We start from the raw sequence: 18,417 nt of genomic DNA, 5'->3' as shown, positions 1-18,417 counted from the left end.
AACTCTTCCATGTCCAAGATGATGAACCTAAATTAAGTGTTTGTGTTTGACAGTAAGCAGATTTACAAAGGTGGGGATAAAAATGGTTGTACTGGCTACAGAGTTCAAATGTACTATACAGTATTTGATTGCTAAGTTGTCTTTTAGACGGAAATGAGATAGTTGTGTTGGAGTGAAGGTGCAAGGCAGTTGGCAGGCTCTTAGGATGCTTTATGCTGATCTGTTTTCAAGTCCAAAATCTTGTGTCAGTGCACACATGACACAGCTATTTTGGAAATGCAAACCCATGTAGCTCCGAACATTCTACATAATGTCTGAATAGATCAGGATTGTCCATGGTTTCTTACCTTTTTAAAGGTTTTTTTTTTGTGTTTTGCAAACACTGAATGGTTCTTCTCTCTCTGCCTGTGTCTCATTTTCTAGATATTCGAAGAGACTGGGCATCGAAGTGCAACTCCATCTTTTTTATCTGGCTGTGCGGCTTTGAATCTCTTCTCCAGCATTGATGACGGCACTGGCTTTGCAAGTCCTGAGCAAGTTATTTCCATCTGGGCTCAGGAAGGGGTTGAAAACTGCAAAGAGATTTTGAAGGTTTCTGTAGTTCCTCTTTAACCCTATACGTTAACTCCATGTTGGTTTTCATGAAGAACTATAAGCTATCCAGGATAGAGGATGATGGAAAGATGTGAAGAGACTACATTTTGTCTGAGAATTTAAAGCAGAAGCGGTTTGGGAGGCAGCGTATGCTCATTCTCGGGCTTTGAAAGGTTGCTCCCCCGACCTCCACCCTCAAATTTCTTCTTACAATTGTTTTTAACTTTAAAAATTCCCCTTGCACTTTCTAGTGGCTACCAAAATAAAAATAGGAATATAGAGAGATTCAGCAGTGCTGTGGGTCCTCAGAAAATAAAAAAAAAAATACTCCCCACGCCCCTAGCCTAGAATTTTTTAGACAAAGATAATTTTATTAAATATTTTATAATTTTTATTTTTTAAAATTTCAGAATTTTTGAGGTGTGAGGATTCAGGGGTGGGGCAGAGATGTTGGGGCCCCATTTAGGTCCCTGGGAATTACGTGTGACTCAAACTGAACGTTTCTCACCCTGAATTGAAGGGACAAAAGGAAGAAAGTGTAAATGAGCCTAGTAGATGCATCTGCCATGGGTCTGATTTTTATAATACCTTTTAAATGTTTGAGCGCCTGCTCTGAGAATAGGGGACTTTATTCCCTCTTTGTCCCAAAATAAGATTCTTCCTCTCGCTGCTTGGCAGTAAAAAGCCCAGTTGCTAAACTGCTGTGTCTTTGTATGGGTTAGAGAGGAAAGTAGCACAGTGCCCCTTCTTAATATTTTAGGTTGCTATTAAAGTAATTGATAGATAAATTGAGATACAGTGGTGCCCCGCATAGCGACGTTAATCCGTTCCAGGATTAACGTCGCTAATCGGATTTGTCGCTATGCCGGGGGGAAAAACCCATAGGAATGCAATAAACTCCGTTTAATGTGTTCCTATGGGGCGAAAACTCACCGCTATGTGAAGATTCCCCCATCCGGCCGCCATTTTCACCGCCTGGTAAGTGAGAGCAGGGTGAGAAAAAGGAGTGGGCGGCCATTTTTTCTTCCGGCAGCCATTTTGGAATCACCGATCAGCTGTTTTTAGAACATCGCAATGCAAAGATCGGCAAGCGAAACGCTTACCGATCATCGCAATGCGATGTTTTGCCATTCATAACGTCGCAATACAAACGAATTAGCGATCGCAAAATACGCATCACTATGCGGATTCTTCGTTAAACGGTGCGCTCGTTAAGCGAGGCACTACTGTACACTATATAAAGAACAAGGGACATGGTGGCGCTGCGGGTTAAACCACAGAAGCCTCTGTGCTGCAAGATCAGAAGACCAGCCGTCGTAAGATCGAATCCACGTGACAGAGTGAGCTCCCAACGCTTGTCCCAGCTCCTGCCAACCTAGCAGTTCGAAAGCATGTCAAAATGCGAGTAGATAAATAGGTACATCCTCGGTGGGAAGGTAACGGCATTCCGCGTCTAGTCGTACTGGCCACGTGACCATGGAAACTGTCTACGGACAAACGCTGGCTCTACAGCTTGGAGACGGGGATGAGCACCACCCCCTAGAGTTGGACTAAATGTCAAGGGGACCCTTTACCTATGATAGAAGCTATTCAAAACATTATTAAATAAGCATTCAGAAATTTTCTTCCTTCACCAGGTGAGGTACTAAAAGCAAGCAGTAGGGGAAGGGGAAGAGGAGGTGGCAAAGGGTGGTCTTTCCGGTCTGTGTTCCAAGGTGTGGTGGAGGACACAGCACACCAAACGAACTGCTTATATGCTCACATGGGAAGGATACTGTTTTGGGTTTGCCATGGAAGACTTGGATTGTTAAGCATGGAAGACCTATGTTTCTAACTTTCTAGTCCTCGATGAGTCTGCGGACTACCCCAGGTGAGCCAACAACACAACAGAGACTCATTCTGGATCCGAGATCAGTGTTTCCTCCTTCCTTTCATTCCCATTCAGTTACGCACACCCCATGCTGCCTGCTTTCAACATCTCAAATGGTGAAGACAAAATATTCCTGAAATTGTGTATATTTTTGTGTGCTTCTGTACATGTTGACATATTTTTGGTTGGCCTCTAAATGTCTCAAACCACCACCCCCAACATGTAGTTCAGAATTTATTTTGTGCCTACTCGGCTATCGCTGTTTTTGTTTATATCCCACAGTGTTAATCCAAGTCTGTATAGAGAGCTAAGTACATACTGAGGTGGCACAAATATTGATCATGCCAATCTAAGAACATGGTATCTTAAAAACAAAATAGGTATCAGTTTAATTTTCCCTGAATTTTGAGAAGTTGTTTGTCTTTTTCCCTAGAGTTTGGACTTCAGCATGGAAGAGAGAGTTGGCCTCTTGGAATTGTCTGTGGCCCTCGAGAATGAGCTAATGGCCTCCAAGAATGGACTCCATCAGGCAGCATTTGCCACCTGTAAACATGAAATTCACCATCTGGAGTAACTAGCTGTTGCTTTGGCTTTTCGGGATGGGTGGGAAAATAACTTTTCAAAACTTCCTTGCATAGATCTGCCGCCATTTTCCTGAAATGCAGTGTTATGGAGCTGCAGTATGTGTGTGAAAGTATTGGAGTCATGATTTGAACAGTCTTATCCACTTGGTTGTGACTCTCCATCCTGGTGAGGGTTCTGATTACATGCGCAGGCACCATGCAGTTAATTCCTCTATGGCATATCCACACAAGCATAGACTGTAAGGATGAGTGACTTTGGTGGGTCCAGAGATGAATTTTATGGCCCCGAGGCCCTCAGGAGACTGTACAGACTGCCAAAAACGCTCCAGAATACGAAACATGAAACCAGAATTAGCTAGAACTCCACTTCTAGTTTCACAGTTACATCCTTCCAGGACCATCCATTCATTTTATTTATTTATTTAGCCCCAAATAGAGCTTGGAGCTGCAGGAAAAAAAAACAGTCTTAGTGGGCTCCGCTTTCCCCCAAGGGCCCATATGTGTCCCTAATCTCCCCTGGCTGTAAGTTAACCCTGACTTACTTCAACCATGTGTGGCACACTATTGCCAAGAAGTGCTTCCACATGGCATTGGATGGATGTAACAGACGTTCTGGTTAGACTAGTACAGTATCTGCCATGCATTCACAGGTGTTCAATTCAGTTCAGTTTATTGTCATATACACTGTATAAACATACAACAAAATTCACAAAGAACACTTATACACCAGACCAAAAACACACATACACACTCGTAACAATCCCTAAAACCCAGAACCCCACCTAAAGCTCAAAGTATCCACACAACATGCAACACAACAAACCAAGTAATAATAATACAATCCAACAACTCACTGCTGGCGATTCGTAAGTTCCTTGTTAAGCGCAATTATAGCTCTAGGATAAAAACTGTTCAAAAAGCATGTCTCTGAGTTTTAATCGCTCTGTATCTTCTGCCGGAAGGCAACAGTTCAAAGAAGTTATAAGCAGGGTGGGAAGAGTCTCTGAGAATATTTAAAGACTTCCTCAAGCAGTGAGATGCAAAGGTGTTGTCCAAGGTTGGAAGCTGAAGTCCAATGGTATTTTGGGCAATTTTAGTAATTCTCTGTAAAACTTTTTTGTCCATTTCAGAGCAATTCCCATGCCATGAGAGGATGCCATATGTTAGGACACTCTGTATGCTACTACAATAGTAGGACAGAAGTAAAAGCTGAGATAGATTTATCTTCATGAGCATTCTCAGGAAGTACAGCCTCTTTTGTGCCTTCTTCACCAGCATATTAGCATTTATAGACCATGAGAGGTCCTTTGAAGGATAGATAACCATATTGTAACACAGTATGGAAGATTGTAAACAACTCAATACCTGTAATCTGTTAGGGTCTTTCCCTTTCTGTATTTAGTCCTTTGTATTTTAGTTCTTTGCATTTGAGGGGTACCTGGCATTTCTTTGCTTGAAACAGATGTGATCATGCAGGTAGCTGGGGCTTGGTGGAAATAACATCTTGGGGTTCTTGGTGTGGCAAATTTGCTATTTGGGGGCACAGTTTGGTGGGTGTGGGAGAGGCCTAAGATGCTGCACTGTGCGACCAAGGGCCTCATGAATCCCTCTGTACTTTCGTCATCTCTGATGTAGATCCATTTGTGTATACTTACTCATACTTCTGAGATTTTCTCACATATCTTTGTCAACTATGGAGCTGAGCCCCAAGGGTGGAATTTGGGTCCCCCTGACTTACTGAGGCTGTCTGCCCTAGTTCTAGACACTGAGTAAGACTTTTCCATTACCTTCACAGAGCTCAAGTGGAACAGGTCTCCATTGAGAGAGACAAAGCCAGGATCGAATTAGAGAAAGTGGAAAAGTGGAACTTGCAACTTTCTAAAGAGATGGATGACAGCCATAGTGCTCTGGAACACCACAATGAGAGTAAACTCAGGTATGTGAACCAGCCTTCTGGTATCTTTCCCTGATGGGTTTTTGGCAAATGTTTTGCATATGCAAGGAGGGGGAATGGAAATAGACAGCCCTGTAATTTAGTGGAGCTGCTTTTCTCATTATGTTTTATGCAGAAGTATAAACAACAGTGGAGCAGCATAACATTGACTGTGCATTCTGGTGTATAAAAAAAGCAAATTTCTTACAAATACAATTTTAAAACTCTGTATTAGGTGCTGCTATTATATTTTTCCTTCTTTATTTTTGTTCTGATTGTAAGGGATATGAGGACTCGCCATTTGTAATTTTTTTGTATACATTATGCCTACACTGATACGCATTTTACAGCTAGTTATTTATGTCTAAACTAGTTGATCCTGTCATTCTAAATTCAAATTCTGGGTGCGGTAATTGAAAAAGGGTTGAAATTTCTGAAAAAAACGGAGGAAGTAGCCATTTCTTCATCTGCTGCTGTGTAGAATGGCAAGGCTTGTACTGAAAAATGGAGATCAAGATGTGTTTGATGGATATTATTTTTATAATCATCATCTTAGAACTGGAAAGGATCCTATGGATCATCCTGTCCAGTCCCTGCCAAGGAGGTACCGTGGGGAATCAAACTTCCAAACTCCAGCTCCACATCCAGATGCTTAAGCCACTGAGCTATTCTTAAATAACAGTCCATATTTGTGTTTTTGTATGATGAATATTTTCACATTCCTTTATTTACAAAAATCCTTGATCATGACGGTGCCTGCGAATACCAGAAAGAATATTTGTGTTTTGCAGAGACCTTGAGCAAGATTACAGAGGAAAGCTGACTGTTATGAAGTCTGAAATAGCCCTAGAAAGGGAGCAGCTCTTGCAACATGCAAACCTTCAGGGAGCCCAATTAGAAGCAGAAATCAAATCTCTTAAAGAGGAAGAGTGCAGTTTGAGGGAAAAGCTGACCTTGGTGATCAAGGTAAAGATTCAAAACTTGTGAGCTCCACAAAGCTGACCTGTCGCTGTGCAGGACTTGGGTCTATTCAGCGATGCAAGCCACCTGGGTTCCTTTTGGGGAGAAAGGTGGCATAGAGATATTTTTTAAAAAATAAATGTATGTATTCTGTACTTCAAAGCTCTTCCTCGGGAAAGCTGAATTAAGTTGCATAATGTAGATCTATGTGTCCTTTTGTCTGCTCGATCTACTTTGTGCAGCACGAAAGCAGCAAAACAAAACCAAGAGCCCATACAGGACTATAATTAACCTTTTCCTGAACCCTGCACATGTTAATCAAAGTAGGGCTGAACTGTATGTTACAGATAATTGATCATTTGAAGAGGGGATGTACGAAGTGCTGGGAACATCTTCATGAAAAAAGATTTTAGCACTTACTGTGGTTTTTAGATTAGCTTGCTTTGTATTGTGGTTGGCCAGTGGGTGGGAAGCCCAGGCTTTGTTTACAAATATGGTCCCCCCAGTCTTGACGGTCTGCCTGGATCAGGTCTCAGCAAGGCTCACCGATTTCAGGTTCTAATGATAGGATGTCTGTCACATAGGACTTGACTTTTGGTCTTTTGGCTGCCTGTACAGTATCACATACATGCATGGCTCAAAAAAGGAGGGCTAAGCACTTGCGCTTTTTTTTCTTGTTTAAATCAAAATTGAGGTTCCTGCATAGCTCCTCCAGAATTCTACCTTCTGTATTTCTGCAGAATTGCAACATAGGCACCATTTTAGTGATAGGGCTCCAAGATGGTGTGTCACCAGATTCGGAATTAGTCTATAGACATTTGGAAAAGAGGTCTGGTGCGCCCTCCCTGGGAATGTGTCACCTCAGAAGGAAAGAGTAAGGAGATTACATGCTCATTTGCCCAGTTTCACACTCCAAGAACCTTCCATTTATGGAAGGATAACATATAAAAAGGGACGAACAGCAGAAGCCTGTGCTGCAGGGTCAGAAGACCAGCAGTCATAGGATCGAATCCACGCAACGGAGTGAGCTCCCGTCGCTTGTCCCAGCTCCCGCCAACCTAGCAATTCGAAAGCATGCAAATGCAAGTAGGTAAATAGGGACCACCTCGGTGGGAAGGTAACAGCGTTCCATGTCTAAGTCGCACTGGCCATGTGACCACGGAAGATTGTCTTCAGACAAAACGCTGGCTCTATGGCTTGGAAACGGGGATGAGCACCGCCCCCTAGAGTCGAACACGACTGGACAAAAATTGTCAAGGGGAACCTTTACCTTTAAACATATAATGCAGAGGGGCACCCTTTCTGTCGTAATGTTCTGTTTTGAGTGCTTGTTTGATACCCTTCATTCTGAAGTGATATATTTCTGATAGGGATGCTGTATTTAGGTGTTTGTTTTTTTCCTTACATGTGTAATCATTGTTTGTGCTATTCTTTTATACAGTAACTTGAAAAACAGGATCACAGCATCATGTTTTTTTAGCTTATAGACATGTTTTCAATTCCCTTCTGGTGTGTCTATGTGTATCTAAAGGAAAACAGTCGCCTCCAAAGTGAAATTGCTGAAGTGGTTCAAAAGCTGTCTGAGTCTGAAAAGCAAGTTGTGAAGCTTCAGAAGGACCTTGATTTCATGTTGAAAGATAAGGTAACTTCCTGTTAATGAAAGTTCTCCTTCTGTGCTTTAAAAATTACTGCCTCGAAAATGCCTTTAGGACAGTGTAAGAACTAAGCATGATGCCTCCTCTTGTTTACATGCTTACATACAGTAAGTGGGTGTCTTATTAAAATAAATGGCATCGTGAGACCCCGGGAGCGTTGGCGGGTCCAACTCCAGAGGCTTGATATGGCGTATTGCCTCTCCTGAAGCTTAGAGTCAGATTTGGATAATGAAGCTTCCAAGAGCACTCTGTTAGGGGAAACAAACCTTGGAGCCCAAGATCACAAGTTACACAGAGTCTCTTATCTGGTAGCTTCAAATTGTCCCCTTTATAAGCAGAGTATAGATGCCGACATATGAGAAAATACACGGAGAGAGTTCTGATAAGACATACCATAATATATTAGACTTAGTCAGACATATACACATGGCAATATATACATAGGCATAGATATCTCAGAGCAACATAACATTCACAGAAGTCAAGTAATGACAACCAGACTCACAACTAAGTGGCAAAGTGCTGTTCTCACTCTCTTACTTAAATAGTGAAAACAGCCTATCGCTGCAGACATAACAGCTGAATGTGGTTGACAAGCATTACCTAAGCTTGTCCCATCTGTATGCTATCAGTTATCCATTGAATTGAGGTTACAGGCATGACTTTGCATTCTCACTACAATATTAAATTTAACCCCTTGTTCACTTAAAGGAACAAATCCTGACAGGGAGCGGGCTTTATTTATTTATTTATTTATTTATTTATTTATTTATTTTATTTTATTTTATTTTATTTTATTTTATTTTATTTTATTTACAATATTTTTTAGCCACACCATTACCAGTGGCTTCTGGGCAGCATACAACATTAAAACTTAAAAACATTGAAAACATTTTAAAAGACAATATAAAATATCATATATTAAAACAATTCTTAAAACATTAAAAATTAATAAGTCCTGCTGCTCATGTGGCCAGCTAGGGAATACTGTTTAATTAAAATGCTGGCTAAACAGAAAGGTCTTTGCCTGGCGCCGAAAAGCCAAGAGTGTTGGAGCCAGGCAGATCTCTACAGGGAGGGCATTCCAAAGTTGGGGGGCAACAGCCGAGAAGGCCCTATTTCGACATGCCATCCCCCTCACCTCTTTCAGGGATGGCACCTTCAGAAGGGCCTCCTGGCCTGATCTTAGTAACTGAAAATTGCTGGCAGCAGTAATGATTCATCCAGTAGGACTGCTGGTAGCAATTTCTGAATATTAAAGGCTTCTCTCCTCCCTCCAAACATTTGAATAGCCAAATGAATATGTTTTAATACTTCCTACTATAAGCATAGTCTTTCTTTTTTGAATACCTTGGTTCTCTCAACACGAATGGCTATATTCAATTTATATGTGTTTTTAAAAACTTCTTTGCTTCCTTTAGTTGGGACTGCTGGATCCACATGACACAGACTTCTTTCACCAAGAAGAGCGCTTTGCTGAAATAATTAAAGAATATGAACTGCAATGTCGGGTAGGTGGCTTGCTTGGTGTTACGAAAGGGCAAGAAGATTATGGTGGTGGGCAGAAAAGAATAGCAGAAAACCAGGAGTTGCGTGAATAGCAAGAGCACAGTCTATATGTACGATTTCATAAAAATCAAGACTTCATGCTGTCTTGTCCCACTTCTGCCTCAGTGTATTATCCCTTATCCATCCCAGCATGGCATCAAGGCAACGCACAAGGAATGGGACAGCATCCACTGCAGAAGGATGGAAGGAAGAGATAGAGATGGGTGTCATCCGCATATTGGTGGCATGAAGTTCCACAACCCCTGATGACGTCCCCCAGCGGCCTCATGTAGATGTTAAATAGCACTGGGGAGATGATCGACCCCTCAGGGACTCCACAGTTGAGAGTCCACAGAACAGACAGAATCTCCCCAAGCTGCACTCTCTGAGGAAGATCACCTAGGATGCACATACGTCATTCTGGGCTTCTTGATTACAAGGAGAATGAGTTAGAAACACTTGTCATAAGTATACAGTATCTTTAATGTTCTTAATCCAGTTTGTACATCTCATGAACTACAGAGTATAGGAAAGTAAGGTGCCTAGTTGAAAGTTGGAAGACCTGAATGATAGAACTATTATATCTTAAAACAAAACCTGGCTTTTATTAACCTCTACATGTTAATTCTTCTGTACACAACTTGAAACATGCTAAATCACGGAGTAGTCAGTAGTCCAAAGATGGAAGTTATTGGAGAGCAGAGCTCTGAAAGCAAGCGTCTATGTTTATATTTGTTTTATATGATATTCTGCCAACTCACTTCTTTCCATTTTCCAAACTCTCTACTTTTGGTGTTGCTGCACATTTACAGAGGGTTAAGGTGAGCACTTAATTCCCAATGTGCTTGGTATGTTCTCACAATGTGCATGGTGTCTTGTTGCAGTTTGAAATCTTGAGTGTTTATAAGCATTCTAGTTTCCTGAAATGCTTGCATTTCTATTTCAATTGATTTTTATATTGCATTTTGTTTTCTGTGCTGTTTTTACTGAATGGGTTTTAATCCTTGAGTTCTATACTTGGTTTTGCACTTGTAAAGTTACATGCCACATTAGCTAAAGGTATAAGCGATCCAGGTCTTCATTTCACTTCTGTCAACAACTTGACCTTCCCCGTCTCCTAGTTTTTACTGTAGCTCCTGATTGACTATATTCAGTTTTCAGGTATTTATGGGAATATACTTGATTTGTTCTTGTTCTTTAAGCAAGCATTTTCAGTTCCATAGTTACAGTACAAAATGTGTCCTATTGTTGAAAAGAGGGCATTATACTGTTTTTTTAATGCATGGGATAAGTTACTCCATTGTTCTGAAAAAAAGATCTTGGGACCTAAGGTTACATGGACTTTCTTTTTTTAAAAAGGACGTTTTAAAAACAGTACTGCTACCTCTGCTTTTATGTACCTTTCATTCAAATATCCGTTTGTGTGCATGCTGTTGTTTGCATTTGTCATTTTTACAGTAGCAGTGTGATATAAAACATAACACATTCCAGTCCTAGTTACACTTATTTGCAGGTAAAATTCCACAAAGAGATGGGACTTAGTTCCAAATAAATAGCTAAGATCAAAAGGATGGCAAACAAAAGTTACCACTTATGTTTTGTCTTCTACATTTGTGCAAGTTTTGATCATTGTTAGTTGTATCAAATCGGTTTGTGGAAGTGGGAGGAATTATTTATTTATTTATTTATTTATTTATTTATTTATTTATTTATTTATTTATTTATTTATTTATTTATTTATTTATTTATTTATTTATTTATTTATTGGATTTATACCCCATCCATCTAGACCAAAGGTCTACTCTTTATTCAAATGCTGCTTGATTTTTTTTCCATATAGGAAACAGATACTCAAGGCTGGAAGCATGTTCCTGCATATAGGAAAGAATCTATACATCCCTAGCTAGCCATAAAGTGAGATTCGGTGCTCTGTGTGTTTTGGTCAGAAAGTACAGGAAGGTATATGTGGAGAGGATGCTTGCTTTATGCCTATGCTACTATATGCTTTTGTGTTTGGTTATGGTTAGAGGTTTAGACATTCCCTTCTCCCAGAGCACACATACTACTGTAAAACTTTTTAACTGTTAGAGTAGTTCAACAATGTAACCAGTTACCCCAGGAGGTGGTGAGCACTCTAGTGTATTAGGCTTTGAGAGAAAATTGGACAACTATCTGTCAGATCTGCTTTGATTTGGATTACTACATTGAAAAGGGGGTGGGGCTCTATGCTCTTATTAGATCCTTTCCAACCCAATGATTGTAAGACAAGGGTAGCTGGATTGGCCAAAAACCCCTGTAGAAAAACTGAGCATCAGCAGAGTCCCAGATTGGTGTTAGGAATATGCATTGATTCCACTCACTCTGGAGTGTGCTTTCTGTGGATCAGCATTAGGAGAAACATCCACAAAAATTTATCTTGTATAGAAACTATGGTTTCCTATAGGGTTTCCTGTACATCTGATACCAAGTTTGTTGTAAAGAATATTTCTCAGATTTTTTGTCCCACTTCAAGATGGGCTCTTGATATAAAAGTTGTGTTATCAAGGGTAACAGTACATTGTTTATTATATTCAGGATTGGGTGGCATTAGGTGGCTTCTGTTGCAAAGATCTACCTGTTTTGCAGCATTTCCGTGACAGTGATTAGCAAGTTATTTGGCAGTTTAATTCCACTGAGGCCTGGCTGTGCTGTCTACCTCCCAAAGGAGATCTGAGAAAGACATCTGAATTTCACTATCCTTCTCCGTGCTGTTTACAGGACTTGCGCGACAAGAATGACGAACTGCAAATGGAGGTGGAAAAACTATGTGCCCAGCTGCATGGAAAAAAGCAGAACCTAGCCGAGCATAAAATGAAGGCCAAGAACCCTGGAGGAAGGATCCTGCCTGAAAATGCAAAAGCCAGAATTCCAGGTGAGTGATACCAATTGTGCACAATTGCTCAGAAGTTTCAAGTGAGACAGAAGAAATTAATAATGGCCCCATTGAAGTAGGAATAGGATCCTTCTCCCTCATCCCATTCTCACAGGCAGAGGACAAAATGATAGCTACTTCTTAATCTGTGCTGGCCGGTCAAAAATGGAGTGGTAGATAAAATGTATATTTCGTGTTTGACTTAGTGTCGCAGAAGCAGTCCAGTTCATAAATGGTATGTAAGAAAGACAGGTCACTAACTTTTGATTTTATTTATAAATGCCTCTCTGCTATGTGATGCTATATGTTAAAAATACACACTAAGATTCCAAAAACAAACAAATGCCTTTGAACCTTGGTAAGTTGAAATTAAATATATCCATTGCTTCACTCATTTTATTTGTTTCAGCCTTTTCCATGTGATCCACCAAGATCTTACTTTGCTTCCCTCTCTTAATTAGATGTGTAACTATAGGTAGTACATTTTGGTGCAGCTCATCTTTGCCTCGGGCGTGGGATGTTTGTATTATGGTTCTTGGCTTTTTATTAATTGCACTTGTATTTCTGGATTACAGTGTCACCCTACTAAAGAGAATGGCAAAGTGTAGCCTTGGAGCCTCTAAAAATAGGACTACACAGTGGAAGAATATAGTTTCATCTGCTGTCATTCGCACCTGTGGAAATCTGGTTTCCATGGGTGAAATCAGTGTAGCCATTCAGACAACAGTTTACAAGAGACAGCAGGGACAGATAACTTAATTTGCACAGAGCTCCAAGAATAGAAGCTGTCTTAAGGTGCTAACAAGGGGCCAATTGGCAATTTCCATCTCTTTCTCTTTTAAATTCTTCCTCTAAGTGCTATAATGATCTTGTATTCAAGCACTGAGATAAAACCTTTGCCCCCCGAAAAAGAAGCTGTTTGGAGGCAAGCGTGCTGGTTCAGAGAAAAGGCACCTCCATAAGTGCCCTTTTGTGCTGGATCAGGAAATCATGCTGGGCAAAAAGTAAACAAAAACAATGTGAATGTGATTGGAACAAACCTAAACCACCCTTGCTATCTGAGTAGCAACAACAAAATTGATGATTCTGAGCATTCTAGGTATCTTGCTACATTGGGCCTATGCTAGAATTTGTTTTGTCATGCTTGTAGAATGGTCCATTCATTCATGTTTTGAAGCAGGTTGTGGGTCACAAGGCCCTATTCTTCCTGTTCTGCTATCTTAAACCAGTCTTTGAACTTATTAATCACAAAATATAACATTTTCTTGTAAGACAACACGCAAAGAAACAATCAGGTTCTTCTTGGATGCCCGAACGTACCAACCACAGGCCATAATGATAAGATACATAATAATCACATCGTAGGTATACTTCCTAAACTGATTCATGTTGAAGAATCCAAATACTGGAATGTGCCCTAAGAATTATCCCAACATTTCTTTTTAATTTTTTAAAATTTAAATAAAGACAAAGGAGTATACATCATCGTGTCGCATACAACTGAGTGATACACAGTAAGCAGAAAAGTTAAGGAGTCAGGGAGAAGGGCAAGGGGCATGGGATAAAGAGTAATAGAGAGTGTGCCAGTTATGCTATCTAGTAGGAATTAATCATTGTGCTTCTGTATGATAGAAGCTATTCAAAACATTATTCAGTAAGGTAAATTAATGTTCATAAGGCAGATTAATTTCCAGAACTGAACATGCAACCTCTGGCTTTGCCGCCAGGTACCTAACTCAGCTATCCAACCAGCATACAGTACTTCATATGAAATCCACTATACAGGAGAAGTGCTAACTAAAGAAAACTGAGTTTTTATTACTGTAACCGAGAATGGCCTTGGTAGCTTTCTCTTTGTGTGTGTGTCTCTTTCTCTCAAAAGCTCAGAGGGGTAATGAAGGATTTGCCAAATCTTCAGAAGGAAAGGCTGGGCATTGGCATTGTTTCAACCTTGGCCCAAGAGTGTCTGAATTTCATAGGCTTCCCTGTTTATAATGCGCATGAACTGGAGAAAGTGGACAGCGAAGGTGTGGGTGTTTACTAGCGAGTACCTCCTTTGTTGTGGAGGCAGCTGCATGTTGGTGTGCCCAGTTATTGGAAAAAATTGTTTTGTTTTATAGGTCTTGTTTTCACTGAGTCTGATCCCCCCTATTCAGTAAGTCTGCAAATGGAGCTTCTGGTAGAAGAACTGAAAGAGCATCATCAAGATCTGAAAATACAGCTGGAAACCAAGGTGAGTTAGGGAGAACGACTCAGATTATGTCAAATTAAAATCATCATAAACTTTGTAGAATCATTTCTGCATTCAGTCTTGAGTACATGTCTACATTTAAACCAACATAGGCTGTCTGCATCTCTTGGGAAATGATGTTTGTGATTACATATTTTTAAATCAAAATGGCTAGCAATATGGGATGGGACACGTTATCATTATGTGTTTGCAGGACTTGTAAGAGCGAATTTATATAGAATGGTGGACTTGGTCTATTAGTGTCTGACAATAAAGTGCTTTTAGATCTGACAGAGTGTGGGGGCTCAGCACAGAACCAGTGTTGCACAGGTATTTCATACTTTTAAAATGTTAATTTTTAGGCGTGCAGGTCAAGGTGCATGTAATTCTAGTTGTTGAAACTTATAATCTTGCTTCTATGACTATATCATTAAGCTTGGACTAATAATTTGAAAGTAGTTTGTACATTTATTAATCTTCCTACCTAAAAGATGCCTAAAAATATTTGGACTGTTCTAGGTCAATTACTACGAAGGGGAAATAGAAAGAATGAAAAGTAACTTCGAGAAGGAGAGGAGGGACATTAAACAACTTTTCAAGATTGAGATAAGTGAATTGGAAGAACAGAAGAGTAATTTGGAACAACTGAATACGAAATCTCAAGAAGTTATTGATGGCTTGAAAGAGCAACTTCAGAAGCTAAGTCCTTTCCAAGAACTGCAGAAGAGTTTTGAGAAGGAGAAGTCCGAAATGGAGCAGTATTACGCCAAAGAGATTTCAAATTTAGGACAGAGACTGGCCGAGGAAAGGGATAGATTAGAAGATGACATGAAGATGACACACAAGACTGAGATGCACCTCATGAGGTCTGGTGGCCTTTTTTTTTTTGGTAATTCTTAAATATGGATGACAATATAATTATTGGTTGCCATTTATTTCAATATATATAAAATCCTACTGCATTGGAAAAACAGATTTTGCACTACAGTTAGTAAACCATGCTAATCAGTAAAGAAAATAGTAGAAAAAACAAGAGGGGCAAAAACCGTCCTCACTATTAAGGAAACTTTGCATACTCCAGTGTAGTTTTTCCTGGTCTCTGGATAAGGAGATGATGGGGCAATTTTTAGGAAACATGTCAATTATGCTGTGAAGTATCTGCCTTGTCCCTTGTAGTTCCTTGGTATCTCTCTAAAGTCCACATGCAGTGTATTTGTTCCAGAGCACTTACAAACATTACAAAATCAATCTGAAGCATTTTCAGGAAAAATAGTGGTTCTCTTGGCTTTTTCATAAGTCTTAATTGTGGCAGATTGCCCACCCCTGCTTTAGAGATAAGAGTGACCCTTCAGATGTGGTTGGATTGCAACTTCCAGTATTCTGCACCAGTGACTATCCTGACTAGGCCTGATGGGAGTTGTAGTCTTAACATTTGGCTCAGTTAGAGCGAGACTAATGAATATAGCAAATCAAACCATGCTAGGTTCAGGAAGAAATGTGTATGAGACATCCAGTGGCCAGAAACTCAGTCTTTGAAACATAGACGTGCAGAATAAAGTGCATACAATGTGACCTTCAGAATTATTATGTATGCCTCGGTTTATAAAGAAGCCAGGTGGCTTAAAAAAACCACAAGATCTGGTAGTTTTAAGAAATTTGTAGAAAAATTAAATGGCATTATGTGATTTTAAAGGCTTTAATGGAGAATTCCATAACCTATTTTCCCCTTCTATGTGCTATTAATTTTCTTTCTGTTGTAGTTAGCCTGGTGATCCAGAAAACAAATACTAGAGGCTCACATCCAGATGGCAGTATGCCCATTCCTAATCCCTGGTCTAATACTGTATGATTTCAAAACAGTTATTGAGATGTTTGGCAGGAAAGAGTTGTGTGATCTTTAAGTGAGTGCCAGACTTGAAATGCAGCTTGAAAAGTTAATGGCTGCAAGAGAAGAAAGGAAGGTGGTTTCACTCTCAAGGTGGAAATCCTGATACAGTATGTACACTTGCATTGGAATAAACCCCACTGAACTACGTTATTTATGTCTGAGTAAAAATGCTCAGAATGTTTTGGTTGCTGCGATTATGTGCTGTTAACTTCCTTGCAACTTACGGAAACTCTAATAGGGTTTTTGAGACATGTGAAATGTTTGAAGAGTGAGTTTACCAGTGTCATCCCTACCAAGTTTCCATGGCTGATCAGAGGTCTGAACCAGGCCTCTGAGTCCTTGTCTAATATTCTACCCACTACACCACGCTGTCTCTTTTTGGCTAAAGCTATAAATCTTTCCTTTATAGTGGTGTAAGCTTTCCCTTGACATAATTCTTAACTTCAGAACTATTCCTGAAAGCCATCTGATAGTTGGTAAAAGAGAACGTCCATGTAATTAGCAGAGCCGGGGGGAGGGGGGGAGAGAAAGACACAGAGATTAAAAAATAATCTGACATTAGTACCATTAGGAGCTTTGGAAAATGTAAAGTCCATATGAATTATCAGAAGCAGTATCGTTAAAGGCCAGGATCAAGAGACCAGCTCTTTGCTAATGGAACATTTTATCCAGAGAGGTCCAGGTAAAATACCACGAGGCCTCCAAATGATTTTGCAACTTTTAAATAAAGTTATTTATATCCTGAAATTGCTGAGAAGTAAGAGGCCAGCGTCAGGCGCCAGTTGCTCCACTTTCTTCAGCTGGGATGGCAAGCAAGACTAGACATTGTGGTTTCTTTCTACCCCTGGTGATGTAAACATTAACAGAAAGAATAGATCCCGTGTGTTTATTAGTTATCTGTACTGTCTATATGTATTTCCTGTCAGACCAGTTCCTTTGCTGAATATTGCACTCAATTTAAGCCAGAACTATGGTTAGCCGTCCCCTTCTTGCTCTCCTACAGCTTGACAGCTGGCAGAGCAAAGATATGAAACACCTGCAGATAACATAAATATCAATGCACCATGTCTCCTGCAAAAAAAATAATAATCAATTTTTCAAGTACTGGCCACAATCCTGTTGCTGATTTGTGCTTGTAAAAGGGCCATTACATAAATCTGGGTGGAAAATTCAGCTCATTTACAAAGCACTGGTTATATTCCTGAACACACACCTGATTGTGCAGTTGGACGTATGCACAGGAACGCAACCAACGCCTTGTTAATGAGCAGCAATTTATCACCAAGATTTATATTGTTTCCCTTATGGAGGCATAAATTAGCCATAGGATTCTGGCCATTGCTCATCATTGTCCACAGATGTATTCTGCAAACCTGAAACATTCCAAGAAGTAGCTTTTATACGGGCAGGGTCTTCTGATAGTCATTAAGTGGAGGCATGTTAAAGTCTTCTGTGGAAGCAACTCTTCCTGGGTCAGATGAGTTTAACCACTGATCTTTTGGAGTCAGACAGAACAGATAATTCCATTGCATGAAACTTGCACATTCTTTAGAACCATCTACTGGAGGATTGGAGTTTACACATAGGTTAGAAAACTAGAAAGTAAGATGCGTTCAGAGTTCTAGGTTAGGAGCCTCATGACACAGTGGTTAAATTGCAGTACTGCAGTCAAGCCTCTGCTCACGACTTGAGTTCAGTCCTGATGGGCTCAGGTTGACTCAGACTTCCATCGTTCTGAGGTTGATAAATTGAGTATGCAGCTTACTGAGGGGACAATGTGTAGCCTGCCTAATTAAATTGTACACTGCTCAGAGAGTGCTTTAAGAGATACAGGGTGTTATATAAGCAGCACTTTACTTTTGCTTCATAATTCCTGCGCTGGTAGAAAATCAACCACACTTTTTTCTTAAGTTCCTGTTATAAGAAGAATAGGCTAGGAGTGGATTGAAAAAAAGGATGCTGGGGGGATTTGTATATTCTTAAGCCCCTCCAAACTAGCAATGATCTTATCTGAATAGTTCAGTTCTTAGTGGCATTTCAAGTGGATCGGATAGACATTCAAATCCCCTTTAAGTCATTGATAGTTCAGCTCTTAATATTATGTTCTGCTCTAACCTTTGTCTGAGGCAGAAACTTATTAATTACTGCCATAAATTGGGTACAAGACAGTTTATCATCTGCCGAGACATCTGAGGAAGACTTGCCTGTATAAGCATATCACAAAAAGCCTAGACAGGTACAATT

General features: G+C 40.1%; 1 protein-coding gene across 4 annotated transcripts in view; it reads left to right on the top strand.

The window, feature by feature from the left end:
• The window catches only part of NINL (ninein like), a 60,537-nt gene that overhangs the window by 26,412 nt on the left and 15,708 nt on the right, over positions 1-18,417 (top strand). For 3 of the 4 annotated variants that reach the window (XM_020794771.3, XM_078382827.1, XM_020794770.3), the window contains exons 8-17: positions 424-591; positions 2,898-3,034; positions 4,844-4,984; positions 5,773-5,947; positions 7,473-7,583; positions 9,018-9,107; positions 11,902-12,055; positions 13,328-13,393; positions 14,176-14,288; positions 14,805-15,151. In XM_020794771.3, the coding sequence (XP_020650430.3) occupies positions 424-591; positions 2,898-3,034; positions 4,844-4,984; positions 5,773-5,947; positions 7,473-7,583; positions 9,018-9,107; positions 11,902-12,055; positions 13,328-13,393; positions 14,176-14,288; positions 14,805-15,151 (1,502 nt within the window). The remainder of the gene's footprint in view (positions 1-423; positions 592-2,897; positions 3,035-4,843; positions 4,985-5,772; positions 5,948-7,472; positions 7,584-9,017; positions 9,108-11,901; positions 12,056-13,327; positions 13,394-14,175; positions 14,289-14,804; positions 15,152-18,417) is intronic. The other variant, XM_020794773.3, reaches the window with a different exon arrangement.

This window comes from Pogona vitticeps, chromosome 1 (genome assembly GCF_051106095.1).
Source record: "Pogona vitticeps strain Pit_001003342236 chromosome 1, PviZW2.1, whole genome shotgun sequence".
Taxonomy (NCBI): Eukaryota; Metazoa; Chordata; class Lepidosauria; order Squamata; family Agamidae; genus Pogona; species Pogona vitticeps.
Note: the sequence above shows the minus strand (reverse complement) of the source record. Positions and strands in the feature narration are given on the sequence as shown.